The 23,843-nt window shown below is 48.1% G+C and overlaps 1 protein-coding gene across 9 annotated transcripts in view; it reads left to right on the top strand.

Moving 5' to 3' along the window:
- Positions 1-23,843, top strand: part of C1H14orf39 (chromosome 1 C14orf39 homolog) — an 88,507-nt gene that overhangs the window by 44,045 nt on the left and 20,619 nt on the right. For 7 of the 9 annotated variants that reach the window (XM_053257918.1, XM_053257910.1, XM_053257953.1 and 4 more), the window contains 5 exons: positions 6,641-6,780; positions 15,078-15,157; positions 16,882-16,967; positions 17,084-17,148; positions 20,108-20,178. In XM_053257918.1, coding sequence (XP_053113893.1) covers positions 6,641-6,780; positions 15,078-15,157; positions 16,882-16,967; positions 17,084-17,148; positions 20,108-20,178 — 442 coding nt within the window. The remainder of the gene's footprint in view (positions 1-6,640; positions 6,781-15,077; positions 15,158-16,881; positions 16,968-17,083; positions 17,149-20,107; positions 20,179-23,843) is intronic. The other 2 variants (XM_053257892.1, XM_053257945.1) reach the window with 1 other exon arrangement.

Below are 23,843 nucleotides of genomic sequence, written 5' to 3'. Positions count from 1 at the left end.
TCATTTAGAGTAACTCTTGGGTTGCACTATTAAGTAACTTAGTCTGGATGCCAGCCAGATTTTTCATGATAGTGGCTGACATCCTAACCAAATTTCTCAATAGGGAACTGTCCAAAGGACTGCTACATTTCAATCCGACTTCTAGTAAATTTAGTCAGGATGTCAGCCAGTGTATATACACTTTCAAGTGACATACTGAACTCATCTGGCAAAATGGAAAAGTAGCTAATTTGCTATATACAGAAAATGGCTACATAGTAATAAACACATATTATACATCTACAGTAGGTAGATAGACTATCCACAAAGGCTGCCATCCTTAATACTAATAGGCTGCTTAAATTCTATTGAAAACTCAATGATCATAGGAAAAATATTTAACATATCAAACACATACACAGAGATTCACCAGTCCAGCAGAAGGTTATAGACTTTTGTAATGAGCCAGAGAGTCATGATTTCTGTTCTACTCTTTGTCACATGTGTGTTAAGACTATTGCCAGGAGGTTTTTCACACATGGCTCTATGCCTCGGGGTATCTGAAGAGCGATTCAAGGCATTTTAATTCGAAGAATTAGATGGACCATTCACATAGCCATCAGCACCTCCATCAACACCTTCGGAGAAAGCAGAAGCCCCAGAGATTTTTTCAAACGCTGCTGGAAATAGAAGATTTTTTTTACCTCAGACATAATGGTCTAAGCCAGAATTGGCAGCCTCCATTCCTGGAGAATCAAAGTCCTGTCCGGGTCCCTGATAGCCTGCAGGGAGATTGGATTAAATCCTGCGAATATGTGGACTGACACACTCCAATAAGGATTGGATTCGGGGTGGCGTAGGCAGGGGAACCCTGTCTGTGAAACCTCCAGGTGAGGCTTCAGTACAGCGCTACCATGGCCAAATTACACATAATGTGCCCCGATACCTCACTTGAAATTTAACTTTTTCCTTCAGAGGAGGGTTGTATCAGCAGCAATACTGGGTTGTCTCGACCTCCTGCTCCTAGACAGGGCCAATCAAGAGCTTTGGCTTACGTCAGGAGGGAGGGGCAATCCCCTGAGGCCCCAGTTCTTCGCCCTGTCTCGCTCCAGCAGGGCTGTTATTTTATTGATCCTCTATTGTCTGTATTTCTGTCACCTTTACCTCTCTTTCTCGGCAATAGCGGACAGGTTATTGCAAGGGGGAAAGAAGGGAAGTGGTTATTCCTCGCTACGGCTCCCTTATACCCTCAGCGGTGATGGAGTCCCATCGAGGCGAGAGAGAGGTTTCTCCCTCCCTCTCAGGGGATTCCATAGCGCACTCAGTGTGCCAAGCCGAGTGGGTTGCAGCTTCTACTCCCGCACCCATTACTCGGTCCCAAGGGTCGGCTAAGTCCACCAAATGGGCTAAGAAGCGTAACAAAACTGCTTCGGGGACCCGTTCGGCAGAAGGCAGGTCTCTGCTTCAATCGCCTGCTCAAGGAGTTCTCCTCCAAGATGGCGGGGACGATTCCTCAGCCCCTGTCCTGCAACGCGAATCGGGAATCGAGGGGGCTTTGGCAGGTGAGCCTGTGGATGTTTTGGAGGGGACGTCGGGGCTGGGGGATCCCATCTTCTCTCCCCCCCAAGCGCTTGTGCGCTTCTATCGCGGCTGCCGATGCCGCTCTTGCTTGAGGAGAAAGCCCGGCAGAGGAGGAGGAGGAGGACATCCTGCCGTGATTTGCGGCTCTTTTGAGGCGGGTGGTGGCCGAGGAACTTCAGAAGCTACCCTGGCTGATTCCGCCCGTTACGGCTCAGCACCTGGTTCCCACTCAGCTGCTTGCAGTCCTGGTCTCCTTTCTCGCCCAGCCGCTTCCCGCCAGATCTCTGGCGGCCATTTTGGTCATGGCTCCGGGCGCACCAGGCTCAATCTCGCCCGCTGGCCCGGCCGCGCCCCTCCCGGACAGCGGACCCCCTTCACTCTGCCTGCCGCAGCTGCTCTCCGCCCCGCTCCCCGAGAGATTCCTGCTCCTTTGGAGGCTTCAGAATCTGACAGGGAGGAAGGGGAACTCTCAGGAGACGATGAGGACCCATCCTCCTTTCATCAGTCTAATTACCACCTGTTTACTCAGACTGACTACCTGGTTCTCCTTCTCAAAGTCAGGAAAACCCTTCACTTGGGGGGGGGGGGGTTCAGCCCGCACCTGAAGACACTGAAGGAGACCCCACGGTGCTTCCTTCACTCAAGTCCCAGGAGGTCAATGTCCCCTGTCCCCAGCTGTTTCTAGATGTTTTTCAGGCTGAATGGGACAAGCCTATTGAGGGCAAAGGGCCCCCTCCCGCTGTGAGGCGCATGTACAATTCAAACAGTACCCTCATGCGTAGACTTAAGGTGCCACTGGTTGACACTGAGGTGGCCACCCTAGTGATGGGGGTGGTGCTCCCCAAGGAAGGGGAGGATGCCCTAAAGAACGTAGAGAACAAAAGGTGCGATGCTGTTCTGCGCAGGTCGCATGAGGCGAACGCTCTTTCCATCAGAGCCTCAGTCGCTAACTCCATCTTCGTTAGGGCTGCAGTTTTGTGGGTACAGGAACTCACCCCCATGGTCCCACCCGAACTTCCTAACCTTTGGCAGGGCCTTAATAAATTGGGGAAAGCTGTCAGGTTCATGGCAGATTCATCGCTGGATGCCGCTCAGATGTCTGCCAGGACCCTGGCTTCTGACATCACAGTAAGACGCCACTTGTGGCTTAAAAATTGGAAAGTTGACCAAAAGTCACAGGCCAACCTCGCTAATGCCGCATTCAAAGGGGGCAAGCTCTCTGGTGAAACTCTGGAGCCCGTCTTGGTTCAGACCAAGGACAATGAGAAGGCCATGCCTTCCACAGCTCTGTCCCAGCATCAGGACCATAGGGGGTTTTCTTCACCTACGTCTGGCTTCAAAGGTTACAAGCCTTCCTTCCGCTTCAGGCACAACAGGCCCGATAGGTCCAACTGGCATAGGACTCAGTCCTCCTTTTGGGACAATTCCTTTCGGAAGCCTCAGTAGTCCGGCCAACCTTCCAAGCCAGGTTTCAAGCGAAATCAGGCCCAATGACTCCCCTCAAGGTCCCCTCCTTCACGATCAGGATCCCCACACAGTGGGGGGCAGGTTGGGGGACTTTGCACACGCCTGGGCACAGACCTGTTCCAATGCCTGGATATTACAAATGATCTCTTCAGGGTACTCTCCGGAGTTTGCAGCGCAGCCTCCAGATCGCTTTCTCCCCTCTCCACGATCTCACAAGGAGTCCAAACACCGCCTGATGAGGGAAGCCATTCGCCATTTACAGACCATTTGGGCGATCGAGGCCGTTCCCTCAGGGGAACAAGGGAAAGGGGTATATTCCATCCTATTTCTAGTCCCCAAGAAGAACGGGGAGTGGAGGGCGATTCTGGATCTCAAGTTCATGAACAGGTTCCTTCGGAGGAGGGGTTTTTGCACGGAAACCCTCCGTTCTATCCCGATGGCCCTCCAGCAAGGGGACTTCCTAGCTTCGGTGGATTTGAAGGAGGCCTACCTTCATGTACCCATTCACGAGCAGGACCGATGCTTCCTGAGGTTTGCTTATGGTGCCCATCACTTCCAGTACTGGGCTCTTCCCTTCAGTCTCTCGACTGCACCTCGGGTGTTCACCAAGATCATGGTGGCACTCGTGGCACACTTGAGGACCAGGGGCGTCCATCTTTACCTGTATTTGGACGATCTTTTGATCAGGTCCCCCTCCCTTTCCAGGGGACACCGGGACGTCCAGCTAACCCTCTCTGTTCTGGAGACACACGGATTCATTGTAAACAGACCCAGGAGTTCCCTGTGTCCTCGGACCAGGGTTCTTCACTTGGGTGCAGAGATCGATACAGTTCAGGGGACCGTCTGCTTGACTACGGAACGCAGGGGTTCCTTGGTTGCGTCCTGCCAGGCTCTGATAGTTCGCCCCCAGTCCGACATCCTGTCTCTGTCCCAGTTGCAGGGCCGTATGGTGTCCACCCTGGGCATAGTACCGTGGAGTCGGTTTCACTCTCGTCCGCTCCAGTGGTTTCTCCTCAGGTATCAGGACCAGGTGATGGACCGGTCCAGGCGGCTGGTCACTCTTCCGCCTCTGGTTGTCCGGTCCCTACACTGGTGGGTGTCTCCGGCCACGTCAAAGGGAGTCAAATTCCTTCCGGTGGAGCAGGTCCAGGTGACCACGGATGCCAGCCTTCTGGGCTGGGGCGGTCACTGTCTTCAGCACGTGGCACAAGGCCTTTTGTCTGAAGCCGAACGCTCCAATTCCATCAATTGGCTGGAGCTGCGGGCAATTCGCCTGGCGCTCTCGGAATTCCTTCTGGTAGTCCAGGGTTGTCATGTCCTGGTGTGTACGGACAACGCCACAGCAAAAGCCCATGTCGTCCAGCAGGGCGGCTCGAGGTCCAAGGCCCTGATGCACAAAGCCTCCCTTCCTCTGACATGGGCGGAACGACACCTGCTGTCTCTAGAAGCGGATCACATCAGCGGAGTGATGAACGTAGTGGCGGACTGGCTGAGCCGTTCACAGATAGATCCAGCAGAGTGGTCGCTGGACCCTCTGGCCTTCCAGCGAATAGTTCGGAATTTCGGTCAGCCGGTCATGGACGTGTTCGCAAAGCCGGAAAACGCCAAGGTGGAGCGTTACCTGTCCAGGTATCACTCTCCCAGAGCAGAGGGTGTGGATGCTCTGACCTTTCCGTGGCCCCAGGGGCTGATCTATGCCTTCCTGCCGTTCGCCGTCATTCCTCAGACCATCGAAAGGGTCCGGATGTTGGGAGCGGAGATCGTTCTTGTGGCTCCACACTGGCCACGCAGGCCCTGGTTTTGGGATCTGGTGGAGATGTCCCTCGATCTGCCTCTTCCACTGGGGTCTCATTCTCAACTTCTCCGTCAGGGCCCAGTATTTCACCCGGATCTGGAGTGGCTCAATCTCTTTGCATGGAGGTTGAGCGGGACGCATTAGCAGCTTGTGGCTACCCATCCTCTGTTCAGGACACGATTTTGGCCTCCAGGAGGCCGTCCACAGTCAGAGTTTACCAGTCTACCTGGAAGACCTTCGCGAGATGGTGCAGCACTCAGGGAGTGTTACCTAGGCGGCCTCTGTGACCCTTGTATTGAGTTTCCTTCAGAGCGGCCTGGATAAGGGGCTTCGCCCCAATACGCTGCGCTGTCAGGTCTTTGCCTCGGTTCTACCGTTAGAGGGACCTTCGTTGGCTCAGCATCCTCATGTGCAGATGTTCCTCAGGGGCACTTCGATAATCAATCCTCCCACTGTCCATAGGTTCCCAACCTGGGATCTTAATTTGGTGCTAAGGGCCCTTACCAAAGCCCCGTTCGAACCTCTGCGGACTGTTCCCTTACGGCTGCTTTCTTTTATGGTTTTGTTTCTGGTCGCTATCACATCTGCCAGGAGGGTCTCAGATCTACGCGCCTTGTCCGTGCGGAAGGAACTATGTTTGGTCTATCTGGATTATGTCCTGTTACATACAGATCCTTCCTTTCTCCCTAAAGTGAACGCAGTGTTCCATAGAGCTCAGGAGATCATGCTACCATCATTCTGCCCAAATCCCTCTTCGCTCAGGGAGCGTGAGTGGCACAAGTTGGATGTGCACAGGGCAGTAAGGATTTACTTGAGGCGCACTAAGCCCTTTCGGGTCTCAGATTCCTTCTTCGTTTCATTCAGAGATAGCTCATTGGGGAAGCAGGTTTCAACTTCCACCTTGTCTCGCTGGATTTGTCAGTGCATTAGATTAGCCTACACTGGCTTAGCTACTCCGGCCCCAGAAGGGATTACAGCACATTCCACTAGAAGCGTGGCTTCTACTGCTGCATTTTCCACCTTGGCTCCCCTGATTGATATTTGTCGCGCTGCCACGTGGGCCTCTATTTCCACCTTTGTGAGGCATTATAAAATTCATGATTGGACCTCGGCAGACACGGCCTTTGGGAGAAGAGTTTTACAGCAGGTGGTTTCTCCTTGACGCCAGACCTCACAGCTCCCACCCAGTATCTCAGGGGCTATGGTAGGTCCCAGTATTGCTGCGGATACAACCCTCCTCTGAAGGAAAATGAAGCGTTGACACTTACCTGAACGGTCATTTTCTTCAGAGGTATGGGTCATATCCGCCCCCACCCGCTTGTTCGTCTGGGCTGTCTATCCTGCTGTCCTGAAATCCGACACCCCATCTGTCTCCTATATTCCTGTGGGGTGGTATATTCCTGTGGGGTGGTTTCGCTCTGGGGGTGGTTGGTTCCCCTTGCAGGGTGTTAGTTAGTCTGGGCTCTTCCTCACGGAACTTGGCCTTGCTGAGTTTTCTGCTGTTTGTTCACTACCTGGCATCTGTGTTTCTGCTGGGTTCTGTTTATACCTTATCTTTAACTTTAACTGTGACTTTGACTTTATTGTTCTGGAGCAGTGTTTAGAGCTGGCTATGAACTGGAGCCTCAGGGGATTGCCCCTCCCTCCTGATGTAAGCCAAAGCTCTTGATTGGCCCTGTCTAGGAGCAGGAGGTCGAGACAACCCATTATTGCTGCGGATACAACCCATACCTCTGAAGAAAATGACCTTTCAGGTAAGTGCCAACGCTTCAATCTTGTTTACTGCTTGCCTTCATTGTAGCTCTTACTTTCTTTCAGCTCATTCAAAAAGAGTCATCAGCTGCATTTGTTAAATGAGAAACATCGGATGTATAAACCACTCCATCTCCCTAATGTTTCTCAGAAATTAGTCCAAAGTGTACCAACTCTGAAGCCATCAATTCAGCACACACAGACAGGTGTAGTTTATATCTGTAATGAACATATGTTGTGGTTCTATTTTTGCCTTTTTTGGAGTGGAGGGAACCATGAATTTTAATTATCCTGTAGTAAGCAATCCCTACCAGGCCTGAGGGTGACTCCACAGTCTATATAGTAGACATGATTGCTGCCTATATATCACTGTTTCTCAGCACGCATCAAACATATAGATTACATACCTGCATCTCTAAACACCTGCATACACACACACACACACACACACAACTTGAATGTTGATTGAACAACGGCCCCTTGATGCATGTACATGGGTCTGTAAATATGTACATATGTTCCTCACATTTTACATGTTCACTGCAGGAACAATTTACAACACAAATAGTTGAAACTCATTAGATATTGTATCACTAGGGGTGGGGGATATGTTTTATAAATAAAAACTCGATGTGCTCATGTATGCTGCTGTAAAGTTTATTGAAAAAATGCATTAAAACCTTTAAACAGAAAGGAAAACAACCAATAGTAGTTGTGAAGCTGATTTCAATGGAATGTAGTCTGTAATTCACATGCCTTACTGTAGAGGTTTCAGATGCTACACTGGTATTTATTTATTCAGTTTAGTAAAATATTGCATAGCACAAGGATGAAAACTTCATGATCTATTGTCCCCTCACTATTGTTGGCATAGAATCTATTAGGATTACTATAATTACTAGGATTTTCTTACATTATCTTTTTGTGCCCCTGATGAAATGCACTTACCTTAGGAAGAAAATATTTTTATAATAAATGTTTGTCTTTGATGCTGCACAGTTAATATAAAGCTAAATTGTCAAAGAGGCACTTTTTAACATTGTGATTCTCTTTATTTAGCAGGGAGAGAGTAACTGGCCCTATCCACCCCCAGCACAGTACCTCCGATGACTGTTGCTGGTGTATATCTTATGTTTCTTTTTAGATTGTGAGCCCTTTGAAGAAAGGGAGTCATCTTATTTATTATTTCTCTGTGTAAACTGCCCTGAGCCATTTTTGGAAGGGCAGTATAGAAATCAAACAAACATAAAACATACATACATACATAAATAGGTGTCTCAGATACCATACTGAGTCCCTATTTGGATTACGGGAGCAATTCCATCCTTGGAAAGGATAAAGTTGGAAGCTTTCCTGAGATCCACTTTGGAACTACCTATTTGCATTGCAGGGGTGGTGCTGAATTTGAAAGTGATCTTAAGCTCTTTGCTGAGTTTAGGCTGGAGACATACCATTCATTATTGGCTCTGTCTAGGTTCTGGCACTTCTGCCAGCTTATGTCTCACTGACACTAACTGACCCATTTGTTTCATCTTGGAACATAAAGAACAGCCCTGCTGGATCAGGCCCAAGGCCCATCTAGTCCAGCATCCCATTTCACACAGTAGTCCACCAGATGCCGCTGGAAGCCTACAGGCAGGGGTTGAGGGCATGCCCTCTCTCCTGCTGTTACTCCCCTGCAATTGGTACTCAGAGGCATCCTGCCTTTGAGGCTGGAGGTGGCCTTAGCCCTCCGACTAGTAGCCCTTGATAGACCTCTCCTCCATGAAGTTATCCAAACCCCTCTTAAAGCCATCCAGGTTGTTGGCTGTCACCACATCTTGTGGCAGAGAATTCCATAAGTTGATTATGCGTTGTGTGAAAAAGTACCTCCCGTTTGCTGGTCCTAACTTTCCTGGCAATCAATTTCATGAGATGACCCGATTCAAGTGTTCTGTGAGAAGGAGAAGAGTTTCTCTCTATCCACTTTCTCCACACCATGCATGATTTTACAGACCTCTGTCATGTCTCCCTGCAGTCGTCTTTTTTCTAAACTAAAAAGCCCTAGGTGTTGTAGCCTTGCCTCATAAGAAAGGTGCTCTAGGCCCCTGATCATCTTGGTTGCCCTCTTCCGCACCTTTTCCAGTTCTACAATGTCCCTATCTATCTATCTATCTATCTATCTATCTATCTATCTATCTATCTATCTATCTATCTATCTATCCGATTTCTATACCACCCTTCCAAAAATGGCTCGGAGTGGTTTTAGATGTGGTGACCAGAATTGTACACAGTACTCCAGGTGTGGTCGTACCATAGTTTTGTATAAGGACATTATAATATTAGCAGTTTTATTTTCAATCCCCTTCCTAATGATCCCTAACATGGAATTGGCCTTCTTCACAGCTGCCACACATTGAGTCGACACGTTCAACGAGCTGTCCACCACGACCCCAATTTCCCTCTCCTGGTTAGTCACCAATAGCTCAGATCCCATCAGCGTATACTTGAAGTTGTGGTTTTTCGTCCCAATGTGCATCACTTTTTGAAGGAAGGCCTATTTCTATAAAAATTTCTACTCTGGGTTTTCCCCTTCTTGGCTGGTATAGGAGGTCACCCAAGCTTGGGATTACATCCCCCCACATGCTCCAAAAGGCAGGAAGTAGTCATACTTGAAGATCCTTAACCCAGTGCATGTGGGCGGATCTCCTCAGTTCTGCTTCCTGCCTTTGCTCCAGAAGGCTCGCATTGCAGCTCGCTGGCTCTGGCCTTGTTTACTAGCCCTCTTCTTTTCTTCTGCTTATATTCCTATTATTTTTTACTATTTCCAATCAATTCTTTACCTGGTATTCTACTACTATTAGTTTTCTCTAGTTACTAAAGAAAAAGAAATAAAAAGAAAAAAAATTTAAATTAAAAAAAAATTATTTCATATCTGTTCTTCTACTGTCCGTTCTGTTATTCGTTATCTCTCCTCACCTCTTGCCGACCCTTTGGCCGATGTCCGCTAAGAAGACCTTCAGACTCCTGGCCGTTAGGGAGAGATCCGCCCGTCAGCGCCTGTTCCCGCCAAAAACTCGGGACTGCGCAAATCCTGTAAGGAAAATGGCAGATGTATCAGATGACCTTGCTGGCGCCAGTAGGCCACAGCGGTCCTCTCTGTCGCCAGATACCGGTGAGGAGACTGGGTGCAATTCATGCCACCAGCAATCCACCGTAGCAGGACACAAGTGGTGGCACAAGAAGCGGAGGCTTCCTGACAAGGAGGCCCCGTTGGTGGTGCTTTCGCCCGGCAGCGCGGGCAAGGTAAGCCTGCGAGATTTGGCCTCCCCCTCCCAACTCCTTTCCCTAGCCGTTGGGCGTGCAGGAGGAGGACTGCCTCAGCAAGTACTGGGGCTGCGCCGAAAGGAACGTCAGCAGGAGTGGCCGCCCCAGAGCCCGTTGGAATCAGATGGGGGGGACGTGCGGGATGATGAGGCAGGCGGTGCTGGGCCTGTGAACGGGGCATCAGAGCACCCAGAAGGCCATGAACAGCTCCCCCTGGTGAGATCGGGACTTGCTCAGGGGCGTGAGGAGGTGGGTGCAGATGCCCCCTATGTGGTCCCTCCCTCAGGGCCTACTCCTACAGGGAATGTGGGGGTTCCCCCCAATGCTGCCACTGTAAAGGGCTGGATTCAGGAGGCCGTTCAGGTCTCACTGGCAGTGGCGATTAAAGCGCGGAAGCCTGCAAGTCATTGCAAGGCAGGCTGTGATCCATGTGTCGTCCTCAGACTCTCAGGAGGAGACGGTGCCCGCTAAGCAGCCCAGGGTGGCTATACGCCAGGACTCTGTGCCCAGGGGTAGGGGGAGGTCTTCAGACGAGTCAGGAGAGGACTCCTCAGATTTATTGCTGGGCAACCCAGACAAGGGGCCCTCCTCCTTGGAAGAGGGGGAGATTATTGAGGACTCTGCAGCAAACTTACACAGTCAGAGGCTCTCTCTTATGGAGGATTTTCAGCCACTAATTAACCAGGCTATTGCTGCGCTTGATCTGAAGCCAGTTACAGAGGAACAGGTCTCTCCTGTATCCAAGGGCTCCTTGGTGTTGCCTAAGGCTAAGGTACCACAGATTAAATCAGTGATACCTGAGGGCTTTACTAATACCATCAAGGAGGAATGGGTGGCTATTGCGACTCCCAAAGCATATGTTGGCATTGGCTAGCAAATTGTACAACTTTGAGGAGGAGACTCTGGACTTGCTGAAGATGCCACTTACAGATGCTCACTTTGGGGCCCTACTTAGTAGCATAGTGGTACCCAAAGATGGGGACTCCTCTTTTAAGGAGCCAGGAGACAGAAAAGCAGAATCTGCACTGCGCAGGGCCCACGAGGCTTCAGCAATGGCCATCAGAGCTGACACCACTGCGTCCTTGGTGTCTAGAGCATCGGTCTTGTGGATCGACGAGTTACCCAATGACCCTCCCGCTGATCAATCTAAGATGCGGCGTAAGCTACTTCGTCTGCAGAGGGCGGCCGCCTTTTCAGCGGATGCTACTCTGGACAGTGTTCAATTCTCGGCACGTGCAGTCAGTGCAGGTGTCCTGGCAAGACGCAACATATGGCTGAAATATTGGAAAGTTGATAATACGTCTAGGGCTAATTTAGCTGCTGTTCCCTATGCTGGGGGGAAGCTAATGGGGATGATGCCCTGAAAGAGGTCCTCATTGAAACTAAGGATAAGCGCAGGGCTCTGCCACCAGCCCCTAGGAAGGAGGACAAGAGTTTTAATCGTAGACCGACGCAAATCTTCAGGGCATTTAGACCTCAGTTTTGTCAGAGGGAGCCTTTTAGGCCTTTTCGATTGCAGTGGAACAGATCCAGAGGCCAAGGCAGGCAAGGGTTCAATCAGCAGAACCGTCAGTCTTTCGGAAACCAGCAGCGGGGCCCCAAGCAGCAGTCCTGACTCACACTCAGGCAAAGTGGGGGCCCGCCATTTGGCCCGTTTGGAAAGAATCCATCAACGACAGGTGGGTTCTTTCCATTATCCTACACGGGTACAAAGTGGAGCTGGCCAGCCCCCCAGGAAACAGATTCCTCCTTACCCCTAGATCCAGGAAACTGGAAAAGCACAAGGGGTTGTCCATGGCCATTCAGTATCTGGTGGCTATAGGGGCCATAGAGGAGGTCCCACCTCTTCAGAGAGGCAAGGGCATCTATTCTGTGATTTTTACGGTGCCAAAAAAGGACGGATCAGCCAGGGCAGTTCTCAACCTACGCCCAGTCAACTGCTTTGTGATAAAAAGGAGGTTCAGGATGGAAACCCTCTGTACCATCTCAGAGGCATTGCAGATGGAGGACTACATGTCTTCAATAGATCTCCAGGAGGCCTATTTACACATCCCCATTCATCTACGCAGTCGACATATACTCCACTTCTGCTACACGGGGAGGCATTATCAGTACAGAGCCCTTCCTTTTGGTCTCTCATCAGCCCCCCGAGTTTTTACAAAGGTTCTAGTCCGCTAGTGGCCACTTTATGCACCGAGGGGGTCCACCTGTATTGTTACCTCAACAACTTGCTCATCCATGCAAGTTCGGAAGGGGCAGTTCGGTCGGCTCTGTCCAGAACAATATGTGCCCATGGGTTTTTGATAAATGTGGGCAAGAGTCACCTGACGCCCACACAGAGCCTTCGTCATCTGAGCATGGTAATGGACACCTCAGTAGGCAAACTGTTTCTGCCACACGATCGGATGGAGGTCTTATCGTCACTGGCTCGTGTGATTGCTTCAAGACCGTGGGCCAGCCTTCTCAATCTAGCAAGGTTGTTGGGTCTCATGGTGGCGGCTATGAACTCGATGCCTTGGGTGAGGTTTCATCTTCGCCAGTTACAGTGGGCTTTCCTCCCTTACCAGCACAGGATTGCTCTCAAGCGTTACAAGAACATTCCTCTCTAGGTGTCTCTTCTCAAGTTGATTCATTGGACGGCCCGGGGAACCTAGATAAGGGCAAGCTGTTCCTAGAACCTGAGAGAGTGATGGTCACGACGGACGCCAGCCTATCGGGCTGGGGGGCTCACTGTTGGAACAGTTCTGCCCAGGGGCTTTGGTCGGTGGAGGAGTCGCTCCATAGCATAAACTGGCTCGAGCTGCGGGCTGTCTTTCTGGCCCTAAAAGCCTTCACGCCCTTGATGAAGGGAAGGAACATCTTAGTGTGTACAGACAACATCTCAACCAAGGCACACATAAACAGGCAAGGGGGGACAAAGTCAAGATCTCTTTTCCTTCAGTCTGTGGAGTTGTTGGATTGGGCGGAGAACAACTTAATATCCATTCTGGGCTATCACGTAAACGGAATGTCCAACGTTCGGGCAGATTGGCTAAGACGGCAGGAGATCCAGCCGGCAGAATGGGGTCTGCACCCTCAAGTATTTTGGTGGCTGACAGAGCGGCTGGGGTGTCCCCAGATAGACTTGTTCGCATATCCTCAGAACGCCAAGATTCAGAGGTTTTACTCACGTTTTCTGACATTGGGGGCAGAAGAGACGGATGCGCTATCGGTGCCATGGCCTCCGTGTCTGCTGTATGCATTTTCTCCAGTGCCGCTGCTCTCCCATTGCCTCAGGAAGCTGCGGGGGTCACGGGCATCCCTGATATTGATTGCGCCTTTTTGGCTCAGAGGGCCTTGGTTTTCCGAGATCGTCGGAAAACCAGATTGCCAGACCATCCAGATCTGCTGTGTCAAGATCCGATTTACCATCCTTGCGTCTAGAAAGTGTTCAGCCAACAAGATTTACCAATCGACTTGGCGTAGTTTTCTGCGTTGGACAGCAAAGCGCTCCCTGCACCTGGACAAGTGCAGGTCGAGGGAATTACTAGGTTTTCTTCAGGATGGCCTTGCGCTTGGTCTGAAACCCAACACGCTTAAATGCCAGGTGGCGTGCTTGATCCAGATGTTGTTTCCTCATCAGCGTTCGTTCAGGCACGGCACCCTCTTCTACGCAAGTTCTTGAGGGGGCAGCTTTGTTGTCTCCAGCGGTCTGCCATCGTTTTCCGTCATGAGATTTGCATATTGTGTTGCGGGGTCTGTAGTTTCCACCATTTGAACCACTTTGATCTGTGTCATTGCAGATTTTGTCCTGGAAGGTGGTCTTTTTAGTAGCTGTAACATTGGTCAGGAGGGTTTCTGAATTGCAGGCTCTGTCAGTTGAGAGTAATTTGTGTATTTTATCTAAGAACTCTGTGAGACTTATCCCGGATCCTTCGTTTATCCCTAAGGTAAAGTCTCAGTTTAATCGTGAGGCGGACATTTAATTACCTTCTTTTTGTCCAGATGCTCGTCACCCTGCAGAGAAGGAGTGGCACCGTCTGGATGTCAGGTGGGCGTTGAAGATATATATTGACAGGACGCAGGTTTTTTGTAAGTCAGATGCTCTTTTTGTGGCCTTTAAGGCTTCTAAGATGGGATGCAAGGTCTCTACAGCCATTATCACTCGATGGGTCCGTTCATGCATTACGGTGTTGTATGAAGCCCAGAAACTTCCGGTGCCTGGCCAGATTACGGCACACTCAACTACATCGGCAGCCACTTCCACAGTGTTATCTTCACCGGCGTCCCTTGAAGAGATTTGCAAGGCAGCTACTTGGTTGTTGCCTTTTACATTTTCAAGGCATTACAAGTGGGATGAACATGAAGCTGCCAGAGTGGCATTTGGTCGGAGGGTCCTACAACGGGTCCTTCCGTGTCAGTAGCTCCAGCTTGGGTATTTTCCCTCCCGTGGTTGGTGCTGTGGTATGTCCCAAGCTTGGGTGACCTCCTACACCAGCCAAGAAAGGTACATTGGTACTCACCGTGAAGGTGTCTTCTGGCTGATGTAGAAGAGGTCACCCAAGGCCCGCCCGGGTTGTGTTAGGCTGGAGCTGATGATCTGGTTGTAGTGGGACAGTTTTTCTGTCTTTCTCTGCATTATTGTTCATATATTGTTGTATATTCTCTGTTATGTTCTGTGGTTTTCATTCTGTAGTTTGAGCTGTTTTAAGCACTGAGGAGATCCGCCCACATGCACTGGGTTAAGGATCTTCAAGTATGACTACTTCCTGCCTTTTGGAGCATGTGGGGGGATGTAATCCCAAGCTTGGGTGACCTCTTCTACACCAGCCAGAAGACACCTTCACGGTGAGTACCAGTGTACCTTTCCATGTTGCTTGGGATGAATAGTGCCCATGCTAGAGCAAAAATAAACAAGGATCTTAGATATCAGTAGACAGGACATGTTAGCCTGTGAGGGTCAGTGACGTGTTTCCTCTCTTTCAGAGTGTTTCTGGAGCACAGGCAGAGCGGGGACATTTCACCCATTTGTGCAACACACACAGAGTACTTGGGGAGTTGTGCATGGGCCCCAGCTGTGTCCCCACAGTCCTCCTTTAGGCATATGCTTCATTGGTCAGAATGTCAGGCGCCAATTTATTTTGTTTTGTTTGAAAATGCAACTAAATGAGATCATATTGTAGGATTAATACTCTTAAACTGATATTAAATAATGTAGATGTGAAAAGGAAAGAAGATTCTGCAGGACATTCAGGAGTGTCCAGTACATACTTCAGCTATGTGGGAAAAGAAATACAGGTATGACAATGGAAAATAGATGAGGCCACTGGGAAGATAAAAAAGGATTAATGTGAGTCATTTTTGTGTCTTTTTTAAAAAGACAATTTTGTTGAAAAGAACCTGTCATTTTATATATTTATCATTTTATATTTAAAAATGGGCAATAGTAAATAATTGTAATTCTCTTTCTCTCAAGCTCAATCTCTCATTTATATACCACCTCTCTTAAGTCTTGAGGTGGCTTGCAACAATAATTAAAACCATAGAAACTAATTAAAACAAACAGTGAAACAATGCAACCGAACATCAGCAATACAAAGTCTCAATAATTCACAGCAGTACAGTACAAAAACTTATTTAAACTTAAGGCCAAACTACACTTTAATTTAAACATACTATATTTAGCCCTATGTTTTGTTTTTTTCTACATATGTGGAAGAGTCTGATCAACACGGGGACTTCAGGCAATGGAGAGAGCGTATTTAAACCTTTCCTGCTGCACCACAATCCTGACTCTGCTGTTGGTCCCATTGGCTGATGTGATGCGCAGCATACTGTGGGGAGTTCTGCACCACCTATAACAATGTTGCTGTTGCACAAGAATGCTCTTGTACTAATATGTAAAACTGAACAAGCACACCTGTGCAATGAATGCTACAGGTATTAGAAATAATGTCCGTAGCATCACACAAGTGCAATTTTATATATTACACATTAAGTTTTACAGTGCAGTTTTACATATTAGTGAAAAAAATGCTCTTGCACAACAGCACCAGCATTGTTTTAAGACACTTGCAGCAATCCAGGTGGTGCAGAACTGCCCACGAGACTGACACAAATGTTTAACCTTGATTATATTATATCATGCCTTTGTTTGGATCTTCAGCACCATGGAAGTATACTAAATACTTTCATTATAGACAGAGGTACACCTAGGTAATTTTGGAGCCTGGACCTAAAGGCCTTTAGACCCCGCCCCCCGCTCCCACTGCAAGTTAAGCATCATTTTGTAACATGTAGGTTCTTTGAGGGCACAAACCACACCACCCAGGGCAAACTAAAGATGATCTGGGGGGCCCTGGACTTTGACCCCAAAGTCCAGAGGTAAGAGCACCTCTGATTATAGATGCATGTTTGGACGTGTCCTTTTCATAGTACATTATTTCCAGCTATAATAAGTTGCCTGTATTTAAAAAGGGAGACAAAAAGGACAAACTAGAAGGTATCTGACAACAGCAAAAAAATAATGGCTGACATCCTGATTAACGCTGCAAGGACGCAATGGTAGCTGCATCCTCACAGTCAGAGGCTGCTCTTAATGCAACTAGAGAGCTTCCTCACTGCCGCTGTGCTCTCTCATGGCGGAGGGAGGAGTGATTTTCAGCAATCTTCCTTGTTTCCAGAAGTGCCCTGCGCCTTCCAAAAATATGTCCCTGAGGGTCAGGACACTTCTGGAGGCAGAGAAGATCAATATTGCCGAAAATTACTCTCCCCACCCCCGGTGGGCACAGTGGCAATGGGGATGCACTCCGCAATGCAGTTGCATTTTCCTGGTGTGTTCACACTGCCTTAGTCTGGATGTCAGCCAATGTTCATGACATATAAATGGAGGCCAAGAGATCAAATACGATTTTATTTATAGCATAGCGGTCAAGCCATATTGTACAGCCTAAGGAAAAGTCAACATGTCTGAAGTTATGATTTTATATTTTTGTGCCTCTGAAGTATATCCTTTATTTTAGAAATGCAATGACACCACGGGAACAAAAAATGCAAAAACTTCCCAGGTTTCATGTATAAGAAGCTTGCAAAACCAAACACCACTCAGGTAACCTTTTAAATGAGTCCTGTTTTCATTAGTGGAAGTCTAGGATCTTGCTTGAAGATAATGCAGCTGAAACAAACAAATTAATTACCAATGAATTCTTCTGTTTATTGCCTTAGGCTGCTGTCTTATCAGAAGCAAACAAATAATGAGCAGTGGTTTGAAGTGGAGACCCCAGAAATAGGTAAAATGCTACTGAAACATCTGAATGGAAAAAGATACAATATACTTGCTAAACAATTACATAGCTGGGGAGAAGAAAGATAATACAAAAAACCTACTGACAGCCACTTATTGTGTGAACTGCAAACTGCATAAAATTAAGGATGAAAATGTGATTGTATGGGGGGGTGGGGGTGGGCCAAAGCCTGAATTGTCAGGATGCTTCAGAACAACCGCTGTGCTGGCCTAAAGTTGAAACTGTGGTGTTGTGCCACTGTCACAATCACACACAGCATGTGAGGCTAGCTGATCATTAAGAATTATCCCTGCCCAGTCAGTAACAGCTAACCACTACTAGTCACAGCATTGCACAAGATGGGCAAAAGTGTTGGGAATTCTCTCTGTTAGGAGAAACCCTTTTTCATTATAGCAGAGTGCACAGAGGTACAACACAGCAGAATTTAGTTAGGCATGCGTGTATGCTGAGAGTAAAGTAACTTGGAGCCAGTTCATAGTTTCAAATCAATATATATGGTATTTATTAGAGAACTCCATTCTAGACAGGAAAGTGAGGATTTAGGATCTCTAATCTATCTATCTAGCTGGATGCAAATGGATTCTGCATCTCTGCACACATGGTGCAGGGAGAAGAGCTTGCATGTTGCAAGGTAGAAGGAACAGGAAGAGAAGGGAGAGAGGAAGGAAGTGGCTGGAAGGAAGGAAGTGTCCTTAAGAGTAGCAATCTACATTCCAAAGGGATAGTGTCAGAGCAGCAGAGAAGGGATGACCAATGTCTTGACCTCTCTAGCCCTCTGACTCACTAGTCTGTCCCCTTCTGCCACTGAGGCATGAGTCAGCGCAGAGTCCTTCACTTCCAACAAAAAGTAGTGTTTGACAAGAGTGGAACTAAGGATGACATATTTAATGTATGGTCCTAAAGGCTTTCCAATCAAGAGAGCCACTCATACTCAAAGTAACATACCTAGATCAGTTCTGCTTGGTTCCCTTTTACTACTTGGCTCCAGAACTTTTACTGTTGTTTGTGGGTGACCCCATTCCCAGCTGCCCCATTCCTGCAGGTACAGAGGACAGCTGATAGCCTTCAAGACAAGAGATCAAGGGGCAGTCTGACCCTCCATATTCTACTGGTGTAACTATGTCACCCAGGAGGCTTTACAGATAGGGCTGTTATCCCAAATCTCCTCCGGAAGAGAGTGTGTGCATCCACACACCAGCCAAAGCTACCTCAAAGTCCCTTCGAGATCCTTGGAAGCACTCCACACACAAATCGGGCTTTGTCTTCCCAATTTTAGCTTATCTCAATATATTCTGGGTTTTTAAATGCTGGTTTTAAGCTACTTTTTCTGAAAATGCCAAAGCAAATAGAGAGAGGCACTGATGTAGAATCATTAGCATGATAAGAGGGATACTCTCTTTAGAAATGCAGATATAGCTCTTTAGAAATCTCCCTCCCCACCCCCCATTGGCTAGAAGGAAAGCATGCGATTTGCGATGTGATTTTGCACCAAAACAAAACCCAAGAGCAGAAGGGAGGGGCCGCTTCCCTCAGTGCTGTGAGTGTAATTCGAAGTCACTTTGCTCAACATTTACCCCACAGCATGAAGCCATGTGCGAATAACTCCCTGGTCACTTTTTTTAGGATGGAAGTGTTACTGTTGATTGATGTGAGGGGCATCACAGTGACTTAAACCACTGTACTGTCTTAAGTCAGTTAAGCAATGGGTTAAGTTGGCTATTGTGACTGGGGATAATGGGAGTTGTAGTCCAACTATATCTGGAGACCCTGTTGCCACACTTGCTCAGACGCATGGCAACATGTTTGATTACTAACCTGCTAACTGGGCAAAGAGGCACCTTTTAAAAGTGGTGAATCTCTTTATTTAGCAGGGGGAGAGCAACTGGTGCTATCCATCTCCAGCACAGCACCCTTCCAGTGGCTGTTGCTGGTGTCTATCTTATGTTTCTTTTTTATATTGTGAGCCCTTTGGGGACAGGGAGCCATTATATTTATTTATACCTATGTAAACTGCTTTGGGAACTTTTTGTTGAAAAGTGGTATATAAATATTCATCATCATAATTACTATGCTTTCATTCAAGTTTGGGGTAATTAGCTCTGAAACCAGTTTGCAAGTGTTCAATAACAGAGTATCACTAGTCTGGCAAAGGCAAACCAATATTGGATTACCCCTAGAGGAGCAATGCATTCGGAAACAAAGCTTGTGAAAAACAGAAATAAAGTTTGTTGAAACAACAGCAGCACAAGGCAAAATAGAAGTATTTGACAACCAGTTCCAAGACACAGGCCAGTTGTGCTGGTAAAATACAAAGAATTTGAATGCAATCAGAACAGTTATATGGGCAAAGCAAAGAGAAGCAGCAACCAGCTATGTAGGTGAGGAGGGAGCTGGGGGGAGGGGGAGAGAGAGGTAGCAAGATGGAATAAAGTTTACAGAGTTCAAGGTAAAGAGATAGGCTGTAATACCTTTCCTGTTATTCTGATCTCATGTGCAATGCCTTGAAAATGTTGAAAGCCCATTGGTCTTCCCAACAAAGGGCACAGATGGGCGGCAGTGCAGGGCACAAGCACAGCACATAAGAACAGCCCTGCTGGATCAGGCCCAAGGCCCAGCTAGTCCAGGATCCTGTTTCACACAGTGGTCCACCAGATGCCTCTGGGAGGCCTACAGGCAAGAGGTGAGAGCATGGCCTCTCTCTTGCTCTTACTCCCCTGAAATTGGTATTAAGAGGCCTCTGAGGCTGGAGGGGGCCTAAGAAGAAGCAGGCAAGTCTGTAGCTCTTCACAAGCTCACAGCAAACTGAGGGTTTGGGGCAGTCAGCTGAGTACATAGTGGAATCACGGCAAGACCACTTCAGGAGGATCTCAGCCTCAAAAGGATGTGTTCTCTGATCTCTCTCTCTCTCTCTCTCTTTATATTGAATATAAAAATTTTCTAATAGCAGAAAAAGATGTTGAATGCACAAGAAGAGAAGAAGGAAACAAGTCAGAGCATTCTGTATATGTATCTCAAGTGAGTTTCTATTTGTTTTATCTAATTGTTTTAGTTGTATTAATGTTCAGTCAACACAGAAATTTTTACAGTTTTAGCATGCTCCTTAATGTTATGGCAGTTAATACTGTATTGTTGAATGTTTTAAATTCTCATAGATGCTCCCCTTTTGAAAGCAGCTTGATAGATACCCTTCCAAAAAAAAAAAAAAAAAACACCTATTAGCAAACATACAGAGCAAGGATGCCCCAGTTCCCTTCTAACTGCACAAGTGTAGTGGAGAAGCGGCGATTTTTGATGCCCTCCCCTTGTCCCGAAATCCCTCTGTGCCACTGAAAAACATGTCTCTGAGGTCTGCACCAGACCAAAGGTCCATCAAGGCCAACCAGAGGTCTCTGGGAAGCATACAAACAACTGATGAAAGTATGTCCCTCTTCTGCTGCTGCTCTCCTGCTACTGGCTCTCAGAGGCATCTTGCTTCTGAACCTGGAGACAGCACATATATCAAGATTAGTAACCATGGATAGACCCGTTCTCCATGAGTCTGTCTAATCCCCTTTTAAAGCCACCAGAATGAGCTGCCAGAACCACACCTTATGGCAGCAAATTTCATAAATCAATTATGTGCATATAATTGTCACATTTGTGACATGTGTAGCATTAATAGAAAGCTGCTTTGTAATTGCTTTGTAGAAAAGTGTGTTTGCAAGTCAGTGCCTCTGTGGAATGGAAAAGTACAGACCAAACGAAAATGTTGGGTCAGCTATCTGCCCAGAGCAGAATAAGTGGGGGTTTGCAGCAGCGGGGAGAGATAGGCTCCCCTGAATAGTAACTGCATTGTTCTAGGAATGTGAAGGCTTCTCCTATTAATTAATTATCTCTCTGCTGTGAAATAGAAACTCAGAAACTTAGAGCGCAAAGTCCAGCCTCTATGCAAGCATATGTACGAATGTAATGAACTGATTGGTTCTTTGGGGCTGAATGTTGATGCCTAGGGGTGGAGGAAAATCTTTATAAACTCTTGTTAGTCTGTAAGAGGTACGCTCCTTGGACTTTTGCCAAAAGGCACCAGGGGTCGTCCTCAGTGCTGAGAAATAAACCTTTGTCTCTTTCACTATCCGTGTCAATGGTCATTTGCTCAGGAAACATTCTGGTGCCGTGACTCGGATGGTCAAGCTGGTCAGTTGGCCTACCCGAAGTGGACTCGAAGTCTGTCTTCCCGCCCCGCGAGGAGCGATCCCTCGGCACCACTTCCTCTATCTGGAAGGAGAGGCTTGAAACTCGCGGGGCCTCAGCCAGACTCGACTTCCTGACTGGGTGCGGAACGAGACACAACACAACGCAGGAGTGTCCGGACAGGTAAGGGCTTTTCGGACACAGGGGTTGAAGTCCCGTCTGGGTCCGAGAGGGGAGGGTTTCACCATCTGAAGTCCCTCTGGTTGAAGTCCCCCTTGGGGTAGAACGTCGTCCAGTCTACCCGAGCCACCGTGAGGGGCGGCGGACACCGTCTCGCTAACGGCAACGGCTCGCCCTGGGAGAAGGGCGTATCTGGGAGGTCGAGGGTGGAAAGTTGATGAATGTTGAGTGATTGTGGAGAGAGTTTGCGTGGGGACCCACTAGGGGAAACCTAAACTGAGTGTGGACCTTGTCACTGGCAAGGCGGGACGCCCTATTAGGTTCATAAACCCGGCGACGGGAGTGAACTGAAACAGGCGGCGCGAATCTGGTGTCGGTGTCTTCCTACAAACGTCTAGACTAATTGGACCCCTTACCAATTGGTCGAACTCCTTTTTCCTTTTGTGTCTGTGTTTGAGAGTGGTGAGAAGAGGAAAAAGGGTTGAAAATGGGTGGGGGAGGTTCGAAACTCACCCCGCTGAAATGCATGTTAGAAAACTTTAGTAAAGGCTTTGACAGAGATTATGGAGATCCCCGCCCCACTCCAGGGTGGTTAAAAATACACTGTACTGAGGACTGGCCAGCCCAAGAGCCTGAATGGCCAGCTGAGGGATCATTTGATTTAAAGTTAATTATGAAAGTCCATAAGACCGTGACAGACTACCATCCAGATCAGTATCCATATATTGATCAGTGGATGTTAAATGTCATAGAACAACCGTCTTGGCTTAAGAAATGTAAAGGATGTGCAGGAGGAGAAGCGGTAGGGACATATGTAGTGAACCGATCTAAGAAAAGAAATAGGCAAAGACAAAATGCAGCACCCAGGGGAACCGTTGTCCCACCATCGGCTCCCCCATTGCCTCAGAAGAAGAAGGAAGTAAACCCAGAACCCTGTGAGGAGGAGGAGATGCCTCCGCCCTACAGACCCCTTTACCCAGAAGTTAAACAAAAGCCAGTTGAGCCTACTCAAATGGGGCTGAGAGATCTGCCCGCGCGCCAAGCCGAAAAAGTAGAGAAGGCGAAGCAGGCAGGAGAGATAAGAGGGGAGAGTTCAGGGGAAGACCCGGAAGAGGGACTCTCAGCTTTTCCTGTAAGGGTGACCAGAATACTGGAAGGAAAGGTTGACCAGAAGCAATACCAGTATGTCCCTTTTACCTCAAGTGACTTGATTAATTGGAAAAGAACAACTAAGTCATTGAGTGAAGAGCCAGGAGAGATGATTAGTCTGTTTGAAACCCTGTTTGCTACTCATCGGCCCACATGGGGAGATGTGCAAACCCTTTTCAAGGCCCTGCTATCCCCAGACGAGAGAAGCCAGGTTTTGGAGAACTATAGAAAGACGCAAGAGACTTATGGCGAGACAGAGCAGATGAACCTGGAACAGGTTCAGAAATTATACCCATGGTGTACTGATCCAAAGTGGGAATTGAAAAACGAAGAGGCTCACGGAAATTATTATAAGATGGTGATGACAGCTTTGAAGATGGCAGGGAGGAAGACTATTAATCTGACCAAAGTGGCCGAAGTCATACAGGGACAAGATGAGACCCCTGGGGATTACATGGAACGCCTGAAAGCCGCCTACCGGCAATGGACTACTATAGACCCAGATGACGAGGCCAATAGGAGACAGATTAATATGACCTTCATTGCCCAAGCACAGAAAGACATTAGGAAGAAGTTACAGAAGAGAGAGGAAGCGGAGGACATGGACGAGTCAATGCTTCTGGGTTTGGCCCGGAAAGTCTATGCCAACCGTGATCCTCCGGAAGAAAGAACGGCTACCGCAATGGCTGTGGCATTGAGAGGAGGTTTTGGAGGATTTGGAGGTAGAGGAAGAGGACGGGGACGGGGACAAGAAAGAGGACAGTGGCAAGGACGAGAACGCGGAATGCCAATGTCACAAGATCAGTGTGCATTTTGTAAGGAATTTGGGCATTGGCAGAGGGAATGCCCAAAGAAGGGACGCACTCCACGATATGGAGAAGAGGAGGGGATAAGAGGAGCTCGAAGATGAGAAGACATGCAGGGATTTAACCCTCAGGGTCCTTAAACACCTAGGAGGATGTGGCTACAAAGTCTCTTGCAGTAAAGCGCAGCTAGTACAAAAGGCAGTAAACTACTTGGGGTTTCGGCTAGAAAATGGACAGAGATATTTGTCCCAGGATAGAGTGCAAGCCATAGTACACATTGACCAACCCCAGACGAAGAAGGGACTTAGAACATTCCTTGGAATGACCAGCTACTGTCGGGTGTGGATTCCGGGGTACGCACAAATAGCACAACCC

This window comes from Hemicordylus capensis, chromosome 1 (genome assembly GCF_027244095.1).
Source record: "Hemicordylus capensis ecotype Gifberg chromosome 1, rHemCap1.1.pri, whole genome shotgun sequence".
Classification (NCBI taxonomy): Eukaryota; Metazoa; Chordata; class Lepidosauria; order Squamata; family Cordylidae; genus Hemicordylus; species Hemicordylus capensis.
This window is presented reverse-complemented; position numbering and strand designations above follow the sequence as displayed.